Below are 16,663 nucleotides of genomic sequence, written 5' to 3'. Positions count from 1 at the left end.
TGGGTGCCTGTTATGGAAAAGAAAGTCAAGTTGCTCTCACAGTTTACCTTCTAGTTCTAGAAACAGTCAATACTCCAAGGGGCCAATCTAGTGCTGCCTGTAGAGTTAAGTGAAAAATTCTGCACACTTGCATATTTGGGATGAAATAATTTAAATCATTTATATTAAAAGTGTACTTTGTAAATATTTCCCCAGCATGCCTTCAATTAAAGAGATTTTTGTGTCTGGATTAGCCAGCAGGGTTTCTGGCTAGATTGAAAACAACCAAGGGATTTAGTGTTTAGTGCACATAATGGTGTTTAATAATTTGGGTATTTTTATTTCAATTTTCTAAAATAAGGATATCTTAGAACTTTTGTATATTCCGTAATGATGCTGTCTTGGAAATCACTGAATATTTATCACCAGAAGTCATTATTTGCTGAAAGTCCAGACCTTTGTAGAGTTGCTTAAAGCTGACACTAATTGGATGGACATTGAGAGTTAGAGTAGGGTCAGTTTGTGGGAGAGAAATGCTCAATGTAGCATTCAGCTCCTTCCTTCTTCCTTTGATTTCGGTCTGGGCTAATAACTTGGAGCAGCGACCTATAAGAAACTCTTAGATGTGCTCATGGCCACTCTGAGTCTGTAGTTGTTTGTCAGAAAAGAGGAGAATAAAGAGATTTTACTTTTCCCAAGTTTATTGACCTGAGACAAAGGAAAAAGTGAAGCAAGAAGATGGGTAGACGCCGAGTTTATATTAAGATTATTTTGGTTACTTGGTAACAACAGTCTGAGATGAAACCGGAAAGGGATGGCAGAAGACACGTCTTTCACCGGAAGGGTGTGGGGTGTGCCGAAGAATAACCTCAGAACGGCAGGGGTTGTGGTAGCTCCGGGGAACTTAGCTGAAGGAGATTCTGGAACGCCATGAAGATGTCAGCTACTCACGTCAGATTCCCTGGGGGAAGGAATGGCTCAGCCTGAGTCCAACATCTAGCCGCAGGGCTAGCCAGCTCTGCCTCGGGAGACAGGCACTGGAGAGACCTGGATAAAAAAGGGGCAGCTCCTGAGGGAGGAGTGTTCGTCGTAAGCAAGACACCATCCCGAGAGGTGCAGGCTGTAGACAGGTCTTTACCTGCTGTCTGACTTAGGTCATGCGCAAGTCAGGGCAACAGAGTCGTGCACACGCCACAAGTTAGACTTATTAGAAATATTAATCTAAAGTGTTCCTGTTTACTATGTCAATTTCTGTTTTCATAAAAAGAGTGTTAACTGTCATCAGATGTGTTCCTCTAGTGCAGTGGCTCTCAGCCCCCAGCACCATGCACGGTGAACATGTTGACGGGTGTGACAGGCCTCCCTAGATGACTCACTGGGTCTGGAGATGAGAGTCAGCCAAATTGGTGCCTGGAGGGGAGCCTGTGGGCAGAATCTGGGCTCTGTCCTCTCCCAGCTCCAGCAACAGAGAGAGGAGCTCTGGCAGCTGATCATTCCAGACTCAGCTACAGTCCCACCATTTCCTCTTCCACATAAAGCACTTTAGAATGCAAGTGAGTGGGCGTGGAGATGCCTAACCTCCCAGCACCGCCTTCTATATATTTTTCTAAATGCAAATCATTGATAAACGTCGATACTTGGAATAAACTTTAAATCCGGATCTCATCTGAGTGTGTGAGAGCAAGAAAGACTGTCTTGAAACAGTTCCTTCTGCCTATGGCATAGGGACTGAACTTGAGCCTTTTTTTTTTTTTTTTTTAGATTTGGGTATGATTGCATGAAACATGGTTTGATTGATAACTCTGGCTTTTCAGATTCAGAGAAAATGGCACAGTATCTGGAGGAGGAACGTCACATGAGGGAAGAGAACTTGAGGCTGCAGAGAAAGCTGCAGAGGGAGATGGAGAGAAGAGAAGCCCTGTGTCGACAGCTCTCCGAGAGTGAGTCCAGCTTAGAAATGGATGATGAAAGGTGTGTGCATCTGCTATGAGCCTTTTTTTTTTTTGAAACAGGTTCCATGAGCCTTCTCTTTGCACTGATGAAGGAGATGGTTTAAATATTTATTTCTTGTGCTGATGAAAACCACCGCATTAAAGTAGATGCTAAAATGGGATGTAAATGAAGAAGATAGATCATTTTCCTTAAACACAAAAAGAAGAAAAAATTGCCTCTCTAAAACTATTTGGTGGGGAGAGAAATGGAGGCAGGGTTTGCATTTGTTGCTGAATTAGTCTAATCCTGTGTTATACCTGTTTAAAACAGGGGTTCTCAAACTTTTTCAACAGGGGGCCAGTTCAAAGCAGGACAGGCAGCGGCAGCAAAAACACCTGATGGCCTGGATAAATGTCCTTGGCGGGCCGCATGTGGCCCTCGGGCCATAGTTTGAGGACGCCTGGTTTATAGCGTGGGAGTGTATTAATTGCCGTACTGTGAATGGACAAGCAAGCGGTAGTATAGCATGAAGAAAGAAATGCATGCATAATTGAAAAGAACTAGCAGGAGACAGGTAGAGGTTGTTGAAATCCCAAGGACTTGCCTTAACACACTTGATAACTTTTGATCCTTTTTGCAACTACTTATAAAAAAAAACCTAATACACTGCATTCATCTCTTAAAGCCCAAGCATTGAACCCCCTTACTGTCCTACTGGGACATGGACCAGAATAAGAGGCATCCTTTGTTAACTAGAGGAAATGGTCTCTCTGGTCTCGGCATTTGCCTCTCATCCAGATCTCCCTCTTCCTCCTCCTCTAAACGTGGGAATAAGGTGGTTATTAAGATAAGCAACAAATATAAGTGGAAAAAATTGTTTAATCAGCAGAGAAACCCAACAGTTAGGGAATTGGCCTTTCTCTGAACCAGATCATTTCTGCAGGGAAATTTCCCATTCTGGATCAGGGATGCCCTGGCCTTACGCAGGCCATACCCCAGTGTGAGAGGTGGGACTGAGCATCCCCGGGGGCCTCCAGCAGGTCTGAGCATCCAGTGTCTGAGGCCAGGGTCTGCCAATGCCTGGGGCAGGTAGTACCAGTGATGCCAAAACATGTCCAAAAACATGCAGGCAATAGTTGCACATCTGTTTCTATTGTGGAATAAATCTAGAGGACTAACAAGGCTTTCGTTTAGTTTGCTGTGGACAGCGGTATTATTTTCATTTTAAGGAAAATGTAAGATTTCTATAATGAAAGTCTATATTTTTGTATTGAGAAAAAATTTATAAAGACAGTAACAGGTTATCCAATTTTAAATATCTAGGTGTATCCTTCATTTGAAAAGAATAAGGATTATTTCTTTCTCAAAAATCTGTATTATAAACCCTCTAAAATTCATTCCTTCTGAGAACCGTTTGACTACAGACATCAACTTGAATACTAAATAGCATGTTAACGACTTTATTAACTACCTTAAGGCACAGAACAGACCATATATGGCATCCTGTACTCAATTTCGGATTAGACACACTCTCGGGGACAGTTTTTTCTAACTACTGTGACAATACTGAAGCTACTTCAGGCTTCCAAATAAATAACTTTTTTCCCAAAATTGGCATTCACTCCAAAAGGTTTGTCTTACCTTTTGTAGGTCAGATTATCCCAGATAGAATACAGCTGTCCAGTAAATACTTCTCTCTCTACTAGGAATGATACCAACTTGGGTAGAAAGAAAATAGTCTGGCACTTAAGACGACAGGAGGCGTCTTAGCTGCCTAGTGAGAAGTCCCACCCGGTGCCACTATGGTGGGCTGCTCTAAAGACAGTAGGAGGAATTAGTGGTGGGTATCTGGTTGAGAGATACGTGTCAAATTAGGAAGTCTGTTTTGTTCAAGCTGAATAAACCTGCTTAGAATGGCTGTGTCGGAGTTCCTCACATGAACTGGTGACACCAGGGCTGAGATCTTCGCTGGGATAAAGGGGCACGCGTCTGTGGCCACAGGCCCGTGAGGATGGTTTATCAGGAAGTCTTTCAGGCAGAAATTTCCGTGTGTCAGCACGCTGTGCTCATTTCACAGAGTAAAAGCTGATGTTCCCGATGTCTGCAGTTCAGCATTCTCAGGTCTGGTGTGACTTCCGAGTTTGCCAGGAAGAAGTCAGACTCAGCATGGTGTGGCCAAGCGTGACCCGTCGTAGGTGCTTGGCACCTCTTGCCTTTTATTAAATTCAGCTATGCGACTGTCACTTAGGCAAGGCTTGCTTGTAAACAGTTGACATTCCATTCACAGGAATTATGTGTCTTTAAGCTTTAAAGACAACATAAATTGTGACAACATAAATCTCCGAGGGCTTACTTGGTTTTGAGTTTCAAATAACAGTGTAAACGTAGCGGTTGAAATGTAGCGTGGGCATCTTTGTAGCCCTTGGGACAGGGGAGGTGAATTTCTACATGGCTGTTGTGTGATGGGAAAAAGGCTGGTCCACTCTGTCGTATGGCACAGCTCTGTCACCAGGCCTCATCTTGAGCTAAAACTTCTTAGATCCCCTAACCTATGATTCTGGGGCATGAGATTTGTCGAACAGTGGAATGGTGTAACTCAAGAATTCATTTTCTAGATGTCTCCTAGCTATAGCATCACTCTATAAGCATTCAGGATTTTGACCTCAAGATGTGAACCCCAATCATTTTCTCATACAAACTCTCATAAGTACTGTTTAAATATTGGTTCTGATCATTTCTTCTTCTCTCCTCTTAGGTATTTTAATGAGATGTCTGCACAAGGACTAAGACCTCGCACTGTGTCCAGCCCAATCCCTTACACACCTTCTCCGAGTTCAAGCAGGCCCATATCACCCGGTGAGCTCCTGTCTTTGGCTGCTTGAGTGACTGATTTCTGGTATATTTAATAGGCAACCCCAATTATGTTCCCTTCTAGCACGTAAACATCCTATAAACAGAAAATGGTTATGTCTTTCGAAAACATTAAAAACAAATCACTATCTTAGCTTGAAAATTTTAAGCATAAATTCTGTAGTGCCGGCATTTTTGTTAAACCTAAAAGGAATTTGACTTCAAAACACCTTTTTAAAAAGAAGACGGTCTTTGATTGTGATTTTAAGTGCCAACAGATGGACAAAAAAACAGGTAGATGGACAAAAAAACAGGTAGATTTCCAAGATGCATCGTGGCACATCTTTTACGGGTTCTTTTACTATAGTCTACATATGTTATCTCATTTTTAGCCTCAGAATAATTAATGTAGGCATCATTTTCCCCATGTTAAAATGAGGAAGCAGGAATTCAGAGGTTCACTAACTACTGATCACACAGCCAGGAAGTGCCAAGGCAGGGTATTGCTGTCGCCAAAGCCTGCATGTGCTTTCTAGCATGAGCTGCCTCCTGATATTTCCAGCGGTTTGTGAGTGGGACCTGGCCACTCTAGGCAGGCTATAGAAGAAAGAGCCAACTTCTGTCAGGCAGTCCTGCTGGCTTTGCTCTCAGCAAGCCAAAAAGGCTTGCTTGTCTGCATCTGACCCTGAAAACACTCTCCCTGAGGTCTCTGGCTCGGTACCAGCACTGCATGGGCCTCTCAGGCCAGGAGGGCAAGTAAATGATCCAGCCCGGGAGAAAGAGGAAACAGAGGAGGAGATGGGTGGCCAAGCTTGAGTGCAAGGGGGAGGAGGGGAGGGAGACAAGAAAAGGTGGCAGGCCAAAGGATTGCATCTTGTGACCAAAATGAGGAGACTGATTTTCTTGTGCTTGCTGGTAAACAGATTTTCAGCAGAGTTGGAGAGAAAAGTGTGGGGGTGGGGTGGGGGGAAGGAGGCGCTTCACAGTACAGTGAGGTGACTGCTTTGAAGGGTGGCAGCATCAAGGTTTTTAGCAAGTAAAACAGCTTTGCCTTAGAGTGACATTTCATTTTGTTTAATAATTAAAATGAGGGATGGCCTTAGGGCTCATAAAGGGGAAGGGCACTGTAATGCAGGTTGCCATAGATAGCGTGAGACAGAAAAGGCTTGGTTTTGTTAGTTTAGGATCTAGCCCAGCACTGTGCTGCTGTAACTTTTTTTTTCTCCCCTTAAGAGGAGACAATCAAAAGATAAAGTCTAGCCCAAGTTTGGCAGCCTTTGGACCTTTAGGCCATGTGATCTTACGTAAGGAGGGGCTGACTGCAGACCAAAAGGACTTTCTATCCTGGTTCAGTGGCATGATCATCACCCCTTGTTCTTCCCAAAAGGATGCTCCTGACTCTGGTTTCCCCTACCCTGCAGTCTGCAGTGGCCTTAAGTCTCTCTGCTGAGGCTTCTTTTCCTAGCTGCCTGTCAGTTTTCCCAAAATAGCTCTTGAGCTTCATTACCATGATAAAGGTCTTTTTTGCCTTCTGATTTATTGATGTGGAGGGAAGTTGTGAGTCAGGAAGAAGCAAGATGGAAGTTATTTTGTAGTCCATGGTGATGCTGATTCATAGTTAGTATAATTTAATACCCTGTTTGATTTCTTTAAGCCTACAGAAATCCTTAGAGACATGTAATTTCCAATTTGATTAAAAAGAGTATTACTGTCATTGAAAAGAGAAAAAAGCAAATGTCAGATCTTGGTTGGGAATATTACTTCTGTTATAACAAATGTTCTGCAGGAAAATCTTGGATTCCATTTATGTAATTTTGACTGTCACTGCACCTGTACCCCAAGAGGGCCCTATATCATGGGTGGGACTTGATTGGATGGATAAGCTATTTGATTTCATTAAACTATGTAATAAGTAACAGCTAGATTTTTTTCCCTTTCAGCTAGCCTAAATGAGAATATATTTATTCTGTTTTAAGTTCTGTAATATCAACAAAGTAGATTTTTGTCTCTTATTTGGCAGCAAAATTACTCCATTGTCATCTAGTACATTGCAGTGCTTTGCGTAGTAGATCACCAAAACCTGAATATTTTAGTTTTCTTTTCACTTTAGGTTTTATTGGAGAAATTTGCAGTTCTCAGTATTAAGAATAGCTAATCACTTACTTAATGGAAATGTGCTGTTTGAATGTGTTCATTTCTATTGTAAACATTTTGGCTCTTCTTCCTCACTTTCCATTTTTGTTTAACATTTGAAATCTTGCATTTTCACTCACTTGAAATATTTTGCATCCTGTTTCACAATTTGATTAAAAGATATATAGCCTAGAACTTAACAAACATCCTTTTGATGATATGTGGACTTCTCTATGTGAATTACACTTGGCACCAGTGTTACTTTTCAACAATTATTTTTCAGATTGTCCATTACTTTATACAGCCTAAGAAAAAGGCATTCCCAGTTAGCATGTTTTGATGTGTCTAAATCAGGAATAGGTAATAATAAGGACTAAAAATAGATCTGCACCCTAATAGTAGTGAGCATACCCCAGTACCCAGATCTTGGTTTATGATTCTGTTCTCCAGTGAAAAAAACTAGGGCTACTTGGAGAAATGAATGTTTCCAGGGCAGGGGCATGAAACATACAAGATTAGCCTGAGACATCTTATAGTGCAAGAAGAGAAGTATTCAGAAAACAAAATAATGGGAGAATGTCAGAGGGATAAAGGAGCTTCCAAACACCAAAACTGGAACAATTTGAGCAATAATGAAATATTGTAATATTTGATTATAATATAATCCAAACATAAAACAAATGTCCTAAATCCTTACTGATAAATAAGCAAGGGAGAAAGAGACAAATGTGTTAGAATTCCAAATAATATGTGTGGATACTCCACCCTTGAGGTAGCAATAACTCTCTACTTCCTTAAGTGTGGGCTATGAGAATATATAATGTTTAGAGGTCAAGTATAGAAAGAAAACCTGGCAAAGGAGACCAGGAAGTTGCTGCCAGAAATGTGGAAAGGAAATTAATATACAATGTCACTGAAGTCAAGACAAAGTGTTTCAGTGAGAAGGGGGTGGCCAGCCATGTGGGCTGCAAGGTCAAGTAGAACGAGGAGTGGCCATCAGGGCAGTTGCACGTGGGAACACGAAACTCACTGCTGACCTTAGATCAGTTTTGATGGAGTGAGAAACTGCTGCAATCCGGAAGGGACAGGGGCCAGATCAGGGGGACTTAAAGAAGAAATTGTACCTAAATTATTTGAATTTTTACAGAGGATGTTTTCATCTGTGACTTGTGTGTAAAATTTTTAAAGGGAAAAAAGGTGTGTGCCTTTGTTTCCAAAATTCTTTTCTTTCACAAAGAGATGTTAAAGAAAAATTGAGGCAGTCAGAGGGTACAGAATAGCAGAAATAAAATCACCCCGAATTCTTCCATCTAAAGGCAGTGTTCATGTTTCCGTGTTTTCACGTGTCTCTTCTCCCTGCCCTGGTACCCTGCAATTTTCCTTTAGGTAGTTGGTTTTATATATATTATGAAATACTTTTGTATCTTGCTGTATTTTGCCTCCTGTTTATTTTTTTGTGGTTTTTTTTTTTTTTTTTGGATCATTAGTTGCCTTTAATCAACTTTTAAATTTGCAGTCTTGAACTTGACAGTAAAATAGTGAAATAAATCTTAAATTTTTGCTGTAGTGAATGCATTTCCATACCAAAGCAAGAGAAGTTTATCCCAGCAATGGCTTTATAAAACTATATTATTCTCTTTAGTAAGCTGGTGTTTGTGGTTTGGCAATTTCAAGCTAGGTTTTGTTTTGTTTTGTTTTGTTTTTGATTTTTGTCCATTATTACATTCCTGGGCCAGAAGGTGAGATGCATGTTGATTAGAACTTAAAACAAAAATTAGTAAGGCATGGTCTCTGGCCTCTAAGAGCTTATAATCAACAATAGGACCTGGGAAAGTAGGTTGGAAAAAAAAAAAACAAAAAAAAACTCATAGTATGAGGCCGGATATCATAAATTACACAAATTTTACATATTTTATACTCCTAAAAAGTTAAGTAGTTAAATAAATGGCAGTATATCTATTCAATGGAATCCTACTCATCAATAAAAAGGAATTAACTATTGATACATACAACAACTTGGATGGATGGCAGGGGCATTATGCTGAATGGAAAGAGCTAATCTCAAAGGGTGATATACTGTATGATTCCATTTCTGCAGCATTCTGAGTGGCAAAATTATAGTGATGGAGAACAGATCAGTCATTGCCAGGGGTTAGAATTAAGGAGAGGATGGTTGAGCTGTACACATGCATTGACATATGGAGAATGCATGCAAAAACTGATGAAATCTGAATAAAAGCTGAACCTTAGTTACCAGTGTCATACTGGTGTCAATTTCATAGTTTTGACAATGTGCTGCCTTTAGGTAGGATATTGTCAGGGGAAGCTGGGTAAAAGGTACACAGGAACCCTGTAGTATTCTTGGAACTTCTTGTGAGTTATGAACTATTTCAAAATATAAAGTTATAATAATTTTTAACAACCCCAAGATAAAACAGTTTTAAAAGAGGTTCAAAGAACAGAGAGCTCCCAGCTTGGAGAGCTTTCTCCACGGGCCTCGAGAGGGGTTAATGCTAAAGCTTATTGAGCCCTTGCTTTTGCCAGGCACTCTCAAAGCACTTTGCCATATTAACTCATTTCATCCTCACAGCAACCTTGAGGGGCGGCTACGGTGATCCCATTTGACAGTTGAAGGATCTAAAGTACAGTGAGATTAAGTTACCTGTCCACTGTCACCCAGTGCCAAGTGTCAGAGCTGGGATCCGAGATGATCCGGCCGTCTGGCTCTGGAGTCGAGGTGGTTTGCCTCTCCAAAGGGTGTGTGAGGTGCTGAGTGACGGTGGGGGAAGGAAGAAACAAGGACTGTGGTAGAGGGAAGACATTTCCAGACAGAGGGCAGGCCAAACAGGGACACGGAGACCTGAGTCAGGAGCAGTAAGATCTCTGTGGTTCTCATCACTGGCTGCCCTAGGGCCCCGCTCCCTAGAGATTCTGATTCATTTGGTTTGGAGTGAGGCAAGGCAGGGCTTTGATACTTGCAGTTGAGAACCACTGACCTAGAGGCTGAGAAGATATTTAATAGTTTGAAGCCTTTATAGCAGACAGAGCAGGGACTTTTTTTTCTTAAGTTAGGTAGATAATAAGGAGTCTTTGAAGATTCTCGATTAGTGGTTTAACATACTCATAATTACCCTTCAAAAAAATTAACCTAGTAATACTAGAAAATGGACTCAATTTTTTTTTTTTTTAATGAATTGAATCCCCTACTTGGGAATAAGGATCCATTTTTATGGCCGTTCTCTTAAATGTCATCATTTTTATAAGAAATACAATTAGGGTTTTATTCCTCAAAGCTGTTTAAAGAAAACGTTGTGTTTCCTCTCCCAGATGAATGAAGTCCTTATGATACCAGTAAATATCACATTAAATGGCTGCTTAGCTCCCAAAGACTTGTACTTTATTCTAGACCTCCATTTTGTAAATGCAAATCAAAGATCCACAATTGGAAATAGAAATGTGTAGAAAGCATCAGTGATTGATAGTCAAATCAAGAAAGAAACTCTTAGCATTAGATGTTGAGAGCATAGAAAAGGCCCGTGGCAGGCAGGGCAACCAAAGGAAGGCTTGGAGGCTGATTATCTCAGTCATGGCAGCAAAAAAAAAAACAGTATAGAAAGGCATTCTTAACAGCTTGTTGTTTTCATGTAATGCAGAGAAGTGATAGGTAGAGTTCATATTGCCTGGCATCCAATAGCTGATCCTAGGTTCAAATTGATTGACAATAGGCAGTTCCCATCCAGACTCCCCCAAATTGTTTTCGATTCTATTTTGACTCCATTCATTTGCATGGAGCCTACCCTGTGCTCGATATCCTGGTAGCTGTTGGAAACTCAAAAATACAAAGACAACTAGCTACATTCATGCAGTGATAAATAAGTGATGCCCCAGAACGGTGGAACCTTCTGCACCTAACCCTAAAGACCAAGGCTGCTTATACTGCATGTAGGTGAAGATCACTTTCAGAACATTTTCAAAATATAGATGTTTGGACTCCAACCCAGAGCTGTCTAGTCACCTGTCCTTTTAAAACACTTTGGAGTTGATTCCGGGGTCCTAAGTGAAGACTATGTGGAACATTATAGTGGAGTGGGCTGGGGATGGTTTTTCCTTAAATATTAGCTTCTTTCAGGGAATATTAGCATATATAGGGCTTTTGTCCCCTGTATTGGATATTCTCAAGTTGCAGAGTTGTCAGTGGTTTTGTTTGCTGTTATGGCTGCTACACACACACACACACACACACACACACACACACACACACACACACACACACACACATACACAGAAATGCTCCTGTCTCATTGTTGATACATCCTTTGACACTTCTGTTTTACTTGCATCTGGTTTTTATCGCATTGCTGTATGTTTTTCTACTTTATTCTTGTTTCTTCTTATATCTTTCTATTTCTTGACTTATCTCAGTTGAACTCTTGGCAAGGCTTGACTTTTTAAAAATAATTATTGTTATGGTAAGAACACTAAACATGAGATCTACCCTCTTATTTTTAAAGGTATAATACAGTATTAACTTATAGGTAAAATGTTGTACAGCAACTCTCTATAGCTGCTTCATTTTACTTAACTGAACGTTACACCTTTATACTTATTCCCCGTTTCCTCCTCCCCGTCCCTAGGAACCACCATTCTACTGTTTCTATGAGATGGACTAACCATGCAGTATTTGTCCTGCAGTGACTGGCTTATTTCACTTAACAGACTGTTCCCCAGGTTCATCTGTGTTGTTGCAGATGGCAGGATTTCCTTTTTTAAGTCCGAATAGTATTCTATTATGACCTTACAGACGACGTTTTCCGTTGATGGACAGTTAGGTGGTTTTCACATTTGGCTATTGCGAATAATACCGCAGTGAATGTGGGAGTGCTAGTATCTCTTTGAGATCCTGATTTCATTTCTTTTGAATAAATACCTAGAACTGGGATTACTGGATCATATGGTAGTTCTGGTTTTAATTTTTTTGAGTCATCTCCATACTAATTTCTGTAGCAGCTGAACCATTTAACATTCCCATCAACAGTACGTAAGGAGTTCTCTTTTCTCCATATCTGAGCCAATACTTGTTATCTTTGGGTTTTTTTTTTGTTGTTCTTGTTTTTTTTTTTTTGTTTTGTTTTTTGTTTGTTTGTTTGTTTGTTTTAAGTAATAGCCATTCTAACAGGTACAAGGTGATTTGCATTTCCCTGATTAGTGATGTTGGGCATCTTTTCATATGCCTGTTAGCCATTTGTATATTTTCTTTGGAGAACTATCTATTCAAGTCCTTTGCTCACCTTTAATCAGATTATTTGGGGTTTTTTTGCTATTGAGTCATAGCAGTTACTTATATATTTTGGATATTAACTCCTTATATATGGCTTACAAATATTTTCTCCCATTCTGTAGGTTGATGTTTTCCACTCTGATTGTTTCCTTTGCTGTGCAGAAGCTTTTTAGTTTAATGTAGTCCCGCTTATTTATTTCTGCTTTTGTTGTCTGTGCTTTTTTTGGTGTCATATCCTAGAAATCATTGCTGAGACCAATCTCAAGGACCAGTTTTTCTTCTAGGAGTTTTACAGTTTCAGGTCTTACATTCAAGTCTTTAATCCATTTTGAGTTGCTCATCATGTGTAATAGAAGATAAAGATCTAATGTCATTCATTTGCATGTGGCTATCCAGTTTTCTCAACACCATTGCTGATGGGACTGTCCCTTCCCCATTGTGTATTCTTGGCGCCCTCGCTGAAGATCAGTTGACCGTATATGCATGGGTTTATTCCTGGCGTCTCTGTTTTGTCCCAGGGCTTAACTTTTATATCCCTCATTTTCTAGCATACCATTCAGTGAGCCCACCACTCTTCTCATCTGTTTTTATTTTTGTGAGTGATTGAACTGTGTTTTGAAACCTCCTAGATAGTTGAAGACATCAGACAGTTGAGTTAGAAATGATAATTTGTTGTTGTGTTTCAGGTCTATCATATGCAAGTCACACAGTTGGTTTCACGCCACCAACTTCACTGACTAGAGCCGGAATGTCTTACTACAATTCCCCGGGGCTTCATGTGCAGCACATGGGAACATCCCATGGTATCACAGTAAGTCTCCATGGGGTAGGAAGCAGCACTTTTATTCCTGATCGTGGTACCTACTGTCCTCTTTGGGAGACCAGGATTGATGCCCTTAGACATTTCTCTCTCTTCTCGCCTCCCCCATCAGTTCACCTTAAAACTATAGAGACTTCCCAATAGTTTGATACTAAAGTCTGATATTGAAACTAAAATGCTTCCCAGGAGGCACAACTTCACCTTCGCTTCCTGTGAACAATTACCTTTTGTGAAATATAATTTGAACTGTGACCAATGCTTTGATTGAACTCTGGCCAGCTCCTTGCAATAAAGAATTATTATTATTATTGTTTTTTTTTTGCTACAGTGTCTAAAGATATTTATTGTCTGCGCTTTCACAGTTCCCTGACCCTCACTTTTCTTCCTGGAGTTAGCCTTGTTTCTAGCTTTATCAGAATTATCTGTCCTGGAATTAGAAGGAAGCTTAAGTGCATCTGGTTCAACTCACTCAAGGGAGTGTTTTCTTTAGAACTGTCAATACAGTTAACTAATAGAGCAGTTAGAAATGTAGCTAATAGCATTAGAGAATTGGAGAGAATTGAGGGTGTTTCCAATAAGAGAATATTTCAGAGAACTCTTTTTTTTTTTTTTTTTTTGAGACAGAGTCTCACTTTGTTGCCCAGGCTAGAATGAGTGCCGTGGCGTTAGCCTGGCTCACAGCAACCTCAATCTCCGGGGCTCAGCGATCCTACTGCCTCAGCCTCCCAAGTAGCTGGGACTACAGGCATGCACCACCATGCCCGGCTAATTTTTTGTATATATATTTTTAGTTGGTCAATTAATTCTATTTTTGGTAGAGACGGGGTCTCGCTCAGGCTGGTTTTGAACTCCTGACCTTGAGCAATCCGCCCGCCTCGGCCTCCCAAAGTGCTAGGATTACAGGCGTGAGCCACCACGCCTGGCCTAGAGAACTCTTTTAAGAAAGCATTTAAGGTATATCTGAAACCATTTTGACAGTTTGATGGACTTTATGTAAAAATAGGAATTTTTTCATTGAACTGTAGCTTTCAGGCTATGGAAAACTTGTTTGAGACAAGTGACAGAAGGAATTAGGGACATGTAACTCACAGAAAAGATTTAAGAGGATGACATGACAGCCATTTTTAGTTTCACAACTGTCTCATTGAAGGGCACAAGTTCAGTAGTTTGGTCAATGCAAGTTTTTTTTGTGTTTTTTTTTTGAGACAGTTTCACTCTGTCTCAAAAGGCTAGAGTGCCATGGCGTCAGCCTAGCTCACGGCAACTTTAAACTCATGGGCTCAAGCAATCCTCCTGCCTCAGCCTCCCGAGTGGCTGGGACTACAGGCATGCGCCGCCATGCCCGGCTAATTTTTCTATATGTTTTTAGTTGGCCAATTAATTTCTATTTTTAGTAGAGACAGGGGTCTCGCTCTTGCTCAGGCTAGTTTCGAACACCTGACCTCGAGCGATCCTCCCGCCTCAGCCTCCCAGAGAGCTCGGATTACAGGTGTGAGCCACCACACCCGGCCAAGGCAAGTTTTTTAGTGATTTTTGTATAGCTTTTTCATAGGTGTAGACACTGCCTTGTTGAAGTTCTCGTTACTAGTTCAGAACCCAGTGGGTAAAGAAGGAAATCTCTGGTTTCTTGTCTCGGCTGGTCAGTTTTTCATTAGCCTCCAGGCCAAGTCGGGCTGTGTTAGAGATGAGCCGTCTGTGTCTAGACTGACCCGCTGTTCCTGTCCCCTGCAGAGGCCTTCACCACGGAGAAGCAACAGCCCTGACAAATTCAAGCGGCCCACGCCACCTCCGTCTCCCAACACACAGACCCCAGTCCAGCCGCCTCCGCCTCCACCTCCGCCACCCATGCAGCCCGCGGTGCCCTCGGCAGCCACCTCGCAGCCCAGCCCTTCGCCACATTCGGTGCACCCCTCCTCCCAGCCTTAATGCATGTGCTTAGTCTGAATTTCAAGTTGGGACTCGTCCAATGGAGCCGCCTACTCAACGCCAAAGGCTTCCTTCCCTGGCATATTTGGATCTGACCTATTTGCACTGAGGTTATCTAGGCTTCACTATTCATCGTGTTGTAAACGTCTGTCAGAAGCGCAGCCAGTGTTGTGGGTCTACAACACTAACCAGATGACTTTTTCCATCAGTGTTTTACTTGAATCTTCATGTACGTCCATTCCCTGCCTGGGACATTTGCTATTCGGTATTTGGTAATGCAGCAGCAGTGTGCGGTTTTGCTTGGCCCCAGAGCTTCATTTTCCTGGCTTCTAAGTTTGTACAAAAAAAAAAAAAAAAGAAAAAGAAAAAGGGATATCTTTTCTTACATTTTTTCCCCCATGAATTTGCAAAAAATTACCGAGCTGTTGTTATCCCTTCTCCCATGTTAACGGTGTTTACTGAACATGCCAACGAGTCAGCACTACAATACAGACCTTTGAAAATCTAGCTTTCAGTGTAGAATGGAAAGCTAGATGAATCAGTGCCCAAGACATATGTTCTGTTTAATAGAGCTGTCTACAGATACACTTTTTACAGGTTATTTCTGGTGTGCATCAACATCCATGTCTCTTGTAAAACAGATGGCCAAAAGTAATGAATCACGTGGCTGTACTTCTCCACATACATGGGATGGATAATTATCGTGTATCAAGATGTGATTCTTTTATCCTTAGTGTTATTCTACCTAACCTGGCCCCCCTCTTACATGAGTCGATAAATGTTGTCCTTACCCCCACAGTGGTTTCAGTGGCTGATTAGAATATGCTTTTTCTGCTGCAGAAGGCAGTGTGATTGTAACAAAAACAACGTGATATTTCCCCTTCCTTTCTTCACTTGCATTCTCCTAAAATAGAGTTTGAACAAATATTTTAAAGGTGCAAAATACTATTAGAAAATACTATTTGAAATGGACATTATAGGAATATGCTGGCATCGTGGCCAGAAAATACTGTGTTGCTTGGCAGAAGAGAAGTCTAGAGGAAAGTAGCACATTAGCATTGGTGACTGCTTATTTCACCCAGTATAAGCAAGTGCAGTGTACAAAGAAATATATTCTGAATACATTATTTCCATTCATTTAGCACAGATAGATTGTTTGGTTTCACTTTGCAGTGGAACTCGGAGTCACTCTTTTTCTTAATACTTGCAACACCTTAATTTTTGTTTTTCAGCAGTTACTGTTTTGTACTTTGGTAGTAAAGTGATTTTTACCACCTGTGTTTGCATATTTATATATGCTGTGGATGAAAATAACTTACTAGAGAATGTATATTTTATGATGAGAATGTGTATCTGTTGGATATAATCAGAGAACTGAAAATTTATCAGTAATTTTTAAGAGTCCATGTTTTGTGACAACCATCTCTAATAGCTAACTCTTTGTTGAACACACTCCTAAAAATAAGGAACCATGACATTGTAGATATTTAACATTGTACAGTATAGAAACCTCCATTTTTGCCTTCGAATGCATATTTAAGAGTTAACAGAATGAAAAAAGTCTTGTTGGATAATAGTGTTTGACTAGCATTTTAAGAACTTGAGCGTGAAAGCAACAATAAGATTTTTTCACCTCTTCCTGCTTCCACCCCCAAACTGAGAACATCACTCCTCAATTGTTTGGAAGAAATCGTAGGTCTATATAAATTTTATTTATAATGTATGTGTAATATACATAATCATAG

General features: G+C 40.7%; 1 protein-coding gene across 1 annotated transcript in view; it reads left to right on the top strand.

The window, feature by feature from the left end:
• The window catches only part of CCDC6 (coiled-coil domain containing 6), a 105,260-nt gene extending 89,215 nt beyond the window's left edge, over positions 1–16,045 (top strand). The window contains exons 6-9 of the mRNA XM_012762811.3: positions 1,794–1,950; positions 4,667–4,767; positions 12,859–12,983; positions 14,724–16,045. Of these exons, the coding sequence (XP_012618265.2) occupies positions 1,794–1,950; positions 4,667–4,767; positions 12,859–12,983; positions 14,724–14,918 (578 nt within the window). The 3' untranslated portion in view covers positions 14,919–16,045. The remainder of the gene's footprint in view (positions 1–1,793; positions 1,951–4,666; positions 4,768–12,858; positions 12,984–14,723) is intronic.
• Positions 16,046–16,663: the final 618 nt, after the last annotated feature.

This window comes from Microcebus murinus, chromosome 14, assembly GCF_040939455.1.
Source record: "Microcebus murinus isolate Inina chromosome 14, M.murinus_Inina_mat1.0, whole genome shotgun sequence".
In the NCBI taxonomy this organism is placed as follows: domain Eukaryota; kingdom Metazoa; phylum Chordata; class Mammalia; order Primates; family Cheirogaleidae; genus Microcebus; species Microcebus murinus.
Note: the sequence above shows the minus strand (reverse complement) of the source record. Positions and strands in the feature narration are given on the sequence as shown.